The sequence below is a fragment of the Aethalodelphis obliquidens genome, unplaced genomic scaffold, assembly GCF_003676395.1.
Source record: "Aethalodelphis obliquidens isolate GAN/ISIS:26980383/991018 unplaced genomic scaffold, ASM367639v1 scaffold11, whole genome shotgun sequence".
Lineage (NCBI taxonomy): Eukaryota > Metazoa > Chordata > Mammalia > Artiodactyla > Delphinidae > Aethalodelphis > Aethalodelphis obliquidens.
Window position 1 is genome coordinate 20825806 of NW_020837955.1, and position 7453 is coordinate 20833258.

Sequence of the window (7453 nt, forward strand, 5' to 3'; positions counted from 1 at the left end):
CATTCTTACTATCACCCCATGAGGCAGGTATTTTTATTATCCCCATTACACAGATGAGAAAACCGAGGTACAGAGAGGTTAAAGAACTCACCAAAGGTTATATACAGCTAGTAAGTGCTGGAGCTGGTCTTGGAATCCAACCATCCTGACCCTGGAGTACCTGCCCTTAACCACTGCACTCCACAGCCAAGAAGCTCTCAGCGTGGTTCATCATGACATGAGAACCGCCACCCAAGTGCTTCTTGGCCCAATACACAGTTCATGTGTTGTAGGCAATACTGGAATACAAGATTCCAGTTTGACAAGATAATTTGGACAGGTCCCTGGGGTTTGCCGTAATGGATTCTAACCAGTTACATTCCATAGGAATGATCTAGAATGGTGATTCAGGAAATATGAGGTAATGTGATTTTAATAATCATTTTCATTTTCTTTCTCTTGTTAGATATGTTATTAATGTCTATTTTTTTAACCTGTGTGTTTTCTGTCCCATTATACTGTAATGACCGGGAGGAACACAGTTTATTTTAGACCTCCCACTTTTCCCACCTCCTCCCACAGGTATCTTTTAATTATTATATATAAATGTTGTAAGTAATACATGAATACATTCTCCTTTTTAAAAAAAGTAAGACATTACAAATAAGGCTAAGGTTCCCTTTTGACCAAGCCCTCCCTGCCATCCATGTCCCCAGCCCTCTTCCAGAGATAACTCTTTTACCAATTTGGAGTGTATCCTTCCAGACGTTTTAAAAATAATTGCGTACTTATGCTGTGCATGTACTTATACAAGATGTATCTTGTTGTTTTTGCATAATTGCTATGATACAATGTTTTGAAACTCGCACTGGGCATTCATTAACATTTCTTAGAGCTCCATCCATGGGACCGATCAGTCTCTATGGTTTTGACTGTTGTACAAAGTGGTATGAGACAACAGCTTACTTAGCCATCTCCTATGTTTCCCATTTTTGCCACGGCAAACAATAGGAGGCTTCCTGGGACTGGGGACTGACCTCAGTCAAGGCCAATGCTCTTGTCTGTCCAGGGCATGCGAGCAATCACAATGACCCTCAGCTTATCGCACTGCTGGCACTAGAACTGCCACACCATGTGCTGGGACTCTCTAGAATCCTTGGTACAAAACTGTTCTTAGAACGTGGCAAGTTACCTCCCCCAGGCTTTAGTCTAGGGTCAATGATCTCAAACAACACAGAGCTTGCCTTGATGATTAAAAGACAGAGCCTGCAGGGAAGACACCTCCCCCAGACCCCTCTTCTACTCTCAGGTTGATCCCTGCACACACCAGGATCACCCCAGTTTGACCTGAGCTGAGGCCTGCTCTGGACATCAAACCAAACTAAAGCTCACATAAATTTAAGGAGTAGAAAAACGAACACAGATGTTTACCTGCAATGAGGGACTGGGGGGTAGAGCTCTTCTAATTATAAAAATGCTGTGATCCTGTAATTCTCCCTATATTACATCAGAACACGCCCACACACACATACACATCCCTCCTAAGGTTGGTTATTAACAATTTGCAGATTATAGTTTTGTTCACCCATCATAAGCCTGGCTATTTGAGAGCTGAAAAGTGAGTGTGACCCTGGGTGGGTAAGTGAGTGGAGACGCTGGAGAGATGAATAAGGAAGAGAGATAAAAGCTCTTCATAATAGGTTAAGCCCTTTAGAACAAATGAGCAAACCTGAACAGCCTTCTTAACTCTATCTCCCAAGCAGCATGGGGGAGGCTAAAGGGCCTCTCCCAGCTCTGATCAAATATTGACCCTGTGCATTCACTGGCCAGAGTTCAGACTAAAGGGCCAGCAGCACTATGGAGCCAATGTTTGCAGAGCAATTACTGCATCCCAGCGCCTTGTAGGTCAGATTGTGAAACAACCTTTGATGGAGCTGGAGCTTCAGAGAGCCTTCCGGTCCTTCCTTGGTGGGGCGAGGTCTTGGGGGAGACACTTAACAGTGAAGGAGCTGTGCAAGGAAATTTACAGAGGCTGGAAACGTGGTCCAGCACCAAAGAGAAGGCAGCTTAAGAGCATCTGCGGTCCTTTTCCCTGCTCCCTCTCCCCTTAACTCCACCTCCAAGTAATCCAAACTCTTTATAACTAAACAGGCCTCAATATCAGGCCTTGTCCCTGCCAGCTCCCTCTGGGACAGGTCCCTTTCGTGGTCAGATAGGGCTGAGTGGTGGATTATTTTTAGAAGAAACCAATTTCCACTTGGAGACCTAGAGCCTCTCCTTTCCCTGTTCCCAGCTTGACATCTGAAATGCCCTTAGGAGCCCTTTCTAGTAACTGACCTGGTTTCCAGAAGAGGTGTTTGGAAGAGCTGTTGAATTTGAATTGCTCTATGGATGGGGCAAATCACGGTGGAATACAGTCCCCCTCCTGCCGCAGGGGCCCTGGAAGATGTTAGAGGACAACTGGGGAGGGCCTGGGAGGTGGCAGAGCACACTGGGGTGGGCATAAAGCCAGATCGAGCCTGCTGTGTGTCCCCAGTGGTCAGAGGCAGCACAGGCCAATAGAACTTCCTGTGATGGTAGAAATGTTCTGTATCTGCTCGGTATGTAGCCATTAGCCACTGCGGCTCTTGGGCACTTGCAATGCAGCAAGTATGACGAAGAAACTAAATTTCATTTCATTTAAAAAAAATTAAATGAACTTAATTGAATTTTTAAAATTTGATCTTTAAGTTTTTAAATTAACTTAAATTTACACGTAACTAGCCGCATGTGGCTGGTGGCTTACTGCATCGGACAGCACAAGTCTAAAGGTTCCATACCTGGTGCTTCCCAGTGGGTGGGAAGAGGGGCTGGGTTCACAGGCCCTTGAGTGAGAAGGTGGCAGAACCACTGGGGCTGAAGGCTCAAGAAAGAAACATGGGAAGAGAAGAAGGTTTTGGGCAGAGTAGAGGGTCTTATCCTAGTGCCCTTGGAAGGATTTCAGGGGGGCGTGAATGACCAAGCGGGTTATTAGAATTGTAGATGTACATTCTTGCTTGTCTGGAAAGATGCATAAAAGAAACCCTGAGCCCCCAAAATAAAAGAAAATAACTCATTGGTCTGTCAGATAAACTTACTTCTTCAGGGAAGTCTGCTCTGATACCAGAGTATAAGGTTTCCCTAAAATATGTCTATGGTGCTTCTCTCTGTAGCATTTGGAATCATATAAAATAATATGTATATACATTTTTAAACTAAAATCTGTCTTTCCTCATTAAGCTGTAAGTCCCATAAAAGCAGTAACCAGATCTGCTTTTGCTCACCAATAAATCCCCACCCAGAGCCTGGCATCCTTCCTGGGACACAGAAGGCAGGCACTTAAGACTGAATAGGTTGGGATAGATGGATAGATGGATGGATGGATAGATGGGCAGATGGACAGATGGATGGACAGATGGAGAGGAGGCAGACAAGTACGCATAAATGAACGAACAAACTAAGAAATAAGTTAGGGACATACTTTACCTCGATAACTATAAATCTCAAAAAGCAACCAAATCCCCTCAAACTGGAGTGGGGGTGGTGGCTATATCACTCTAGGCCACTGTCACCAATCAAAACCATATGGGCAGGGCTCCCCTGGTGGTGCAGTGGTTAAGAATACACCTGCCAAGGCAGGGGACACAGGTTGGAGCCCTGGTCCGGGAAGATCCCACATGCCGCGGAGCAACTAAGCCCGTGCCTCACAACTACTGAGCCTGCGCTCTAGAGCCCGCGTGCCACAACTACTGAGCCCGTGTGCCTAGAGCCCGTGCTCCGCGACAAGAGAAGCCACCGCAATGAGAAGCCCGCGCACCGCAACGAAGAGGAGCCCCCGCTCGCCATAACTAGAGAAAGTCTGTGCGCAGCAACAAAGATCCAGTGCAGCCAAAAATAAATAAAAATAAATAAATTAATTAATTAAAAAATATATGGGCATCTTCTTAGTCGCCCCCTCCCAAGAAGGATGCTCTTTCCTTCCTCTTCATCCCCTGGCATGTTACTTGTACCTCAATCTAGTATTTATTTCATCTACAGTGGACTAAATTGCTTAAAAGTCTATTTCCCCACTAGATACAGACTCCTAGAAGGAAGGGACCTTGTCCTTCTCAAATGAGTGTCCCTCCGCCTGTGCCACTTCTGCCCTGCAAAAGTGCAAATGTGGTGGAGGCCTTGGCAAAGGCCAATTCACTCTTACCACGAGCCAGCCTGGTTTCCTCATCTTTATACTTCCACCCTTGCCATGCACAGCCAGGCTAAGGCTGCCAGATTTAGCAAGTGAAAAATACAGGACAAAGGATAAAACAGGAATTTCAAATAAACAATGAATAGCTTCAAAAAAACTTTTTTTGGCTGCACCATATGGCATACGGGATCTTAGTTCCCCTGACCAGGGATCAAACCCGTGCTCCCTGCAGTGGAAGCGCAGATTCTTAACCACTGGACCGCCAAGGAAGTCCCAATGAATAACTTTTTAGTATATCTCCTGCAATATATGGGATATACTTATACTAAAGAAAAGTATACAGTCCCCAGAAAGCCCAGAACCATGAGTTAGTAAAGCCAGTTAGGCAGCTTTCCCTGGGCTGGCTTAGTCGGCGCAGTACTTCCAGGGTTCCAAGGTGGGCCTCAGCCCAAAAGGGGAGGAGCAAAAGGATTCTGAGAATAGCGCTCTACGGCTCACACCCCTCCTCCCAACTCACTCCGTCCTGTCCCAGTGGCAAGCTCCAGAGACAGCCTGTGGGACTGTGTACGCTCTGACACAGCCCTGGCACTGAGCGGCAACTCAGCAGAGTGAAGCCAAGGGATGAAAACGAGAAAGCAACACCATGACAGGAGGTACTAAGTGCCCAGACCCTTCAGCCAGGCAGCCCATCATCCTTGTCACCTGTTAACACCAAGTAACTCACTAGACAACCATGTGCCGGGGAAAACATGGATTTGCTCATTTCCTCCTCACAACAACCCTACTGGGTGGGTACCATGTGAACCTTCATTCTACAGATGAGAAGATGGAGAAGCTAAGGAAGGAACCTCTCTGGAGTTACAGAGTGACAGAGCCAGTAACTGGTCCCAGGCAATGTGTCCCCAGTGCCTAAGCTCCAAGCTGAGTTCTGAGAGCCACCAGTGACCAGAGACGGAATTAGCAATGCCATTTATTCTTCCTCTATAGGAACGCCATATTAAAATCAGAGATCCTGATAAATAAGAAAGGCTTTCTAAAATGAAGGCCATTACAAGTCATCATGTCAAGTTCTGAAAAATGGGTTCCCAAAATGCTTGGTTGAAAGGTTAAATTCCAAAGAACCATCCCAACCCCTTTCCAAACTGCATCTACAGGGTAACAATGACCCACATGGACAGGCCTGGCCATGCTCATGACTAGGGCCAGCGCATCGTACAAGCTGCCTCATGCCGTGTGTCCCCTCTCAACACACAGGAAATGAGCCCTCCAGGCAAGGGAGAAGTGGGGGGAGCAGCATTCCTTTCCTGTGAGATTCTGTAACTAGGGAGGGGGTAGGGGAATAGAACAGAAAAGAGGGGGGAGAAAAGTTCTGATTTGAGAGTTTCCCTCTGGCTCATCAATGAGTCCTTTCAGGGTTCCCTCTCCCCAACTAAGTGATCATTTCCTGTCCAGCACACTACACCCATTGATGGGGTATCAGCAAATCCCAACAGTTTATGCTGGAAGGACACGAGGAGACTGGACAGGAGTTGATGGGGGAAGAGGAAGAAGGCAGGAGCTTAAGGTGTGGCTTTCAACCCCATATTGTTAGCGATTAAGAGAGGATTTGTAATGCAGGGAGCTGGCTCACCTTTGGCTCATCTCATAGACAGAGCCATAATGACAGTGGGATAAAGTCAGGTACTTGGAGGCAAACATGCAAGCCTGGCCTCTCCAAGATGACTCACCACCAGAGGCCTGCAAAGGAAGGAGTGGACCTTGGTTGTGAGGGCCAGCAGTGGATGTCTCTTCTTTGTGTTTTTATAGGCCTAAACCAGGCTCATAGCCCTAAGGAAGAATCTAGAACCTCTCAGCTTTCCCTTCCTGATATAGGAAGGGTTGCTGCCCAGCTCTCAATGATTCTGCCTTGTCTGGTGCCTGCCTCTGATAAACAGGGGTGGGTCCCCTAGTGGCCATGTCTGTGTTCATGTCTGTCTACCCTAGACCATAGTGATTAGTGCAGAGAGGGCACCTGACCCAAGTCAGGCCAATCAGAGTCTTGCCTGGGATTTTTCAGTTTGGAACTGGGAGACAGTCAGTCTCTCTGCTGTTGGGAACCATAAGATATGAAATTTGGGAGCTACTGACAGCTGAACTACTGATGATAGTACCCAGAGAGAAGCCAAGACAAGACAGAGGGAGAGCAGCCTTGGTTTCAGGTGTTCCTGAAGCCACTGCCTCTCTCCCCTTTCCACCATCTGGTTGACTGCATAAGCTTCCCTGGTATATCCTTCCAATCAAGTCTCCTTTTTGTCTAAGCCAGTATGAGTGTAAAACTATTACTTGTAACCTAAAGAGGCCTAATCAAATTAGCTGGCCTCAAGGGAGGTGTCTACAATGGAATTGTGGATCCATGCTACCATCCCCCTGTGTGACATGCCTGGGTATGTTAGAGAGACACACATATCATACACTTGTACAAACAGGGAGATAAGAGCCTTATTTGGTTACACAGACACAGTGGTATGCCGCATTTGTGTCTGTAGTTCAAGAAACAGCTTATTTTCTGTTTCAGTCTTTTCTGTGTGTTTGCTTTTCTTTGCCTGCAATGATGCGGTGGCTTGTGTCTCACCCTGGATGTTTACAGACACATGTCTGCTCAAGTACACGGCACCCATGGCCAACCTCCCGCCTTTCCGCCCTGGTTTACCACCCTCCAGACGAAGAAGGGTGACAAAGCATGACTGTTAAGACCATCTGAGGAAGCCAGTGAAGCCCCAGGTATCTGCCTGCATCATCCAGGACTGAGCCCAACCCAGCCTGACCGCCGAGGTTCCCTCTTCTGTCCCTCTGCTCTGCCTAGACTCTGACCCTGAGAGCTCGGGAAGGGGATTCTCTGGATGAGTGAGGACATGAGAGAGGCCAACCCACCAGACACTCAGGCCACTTCGTGTGGAACCAGGCACCATCTGAGCTCAGACCCACTCACCTGCAGGTCAAAGAACTTGCTGTACCTCCGGTAGATGGTCTGGGACGTGGAGTCGGACCAGGTCACGTTAATGATGTATACCTGTGGGGAAAAGATAAGAGCAGGTGAGTGGGGGACTAAAGCAGGGCCGCAAGCTGTGCCAGGCATCGTTTAACATGACTGTGGTCCAGGCCAGGACCATCCTTTTTCTCATCTTTGTCCCCAGGGCTTTAGCACAGTGTCAGGTACACATGGATGCTACACATGTGTCTAAATACACACACACACACACACACACACACACACACACACACACACACACA

At 47.3% G+C, this 7453-nt stretch overlaps 1 protein-coding gene across 10 annotated transcripts in view; it reads right to left on the bottom strand.

The window, feature by feature from the left end:
* The window catches only part of SH3PXD2A (SH3 and PX domains 2A), a 241562-nt gene that overhangs the window by 180285 nt on the left and 53824 nt on the right, over positions 1–7453 (bottom strand). For all 10 annotated transcript variants that reach the window (XR_003433908.1, XR_003433907.1, XR_003433905.1 and 7 more), the window contains one exon: positions 7152–7232. Coding sequence is in view for 4 of the 10 variants with exons in the window: in XM_027112509.1 (XP_026968310.1) it covers positions 7152–7232 (81 nt within the window). In the remaining 6 variants the exon portion in view is untranslated. The remainder of the gene's footprint in view (positions 1–7151; positions 7233–7453) is intronic.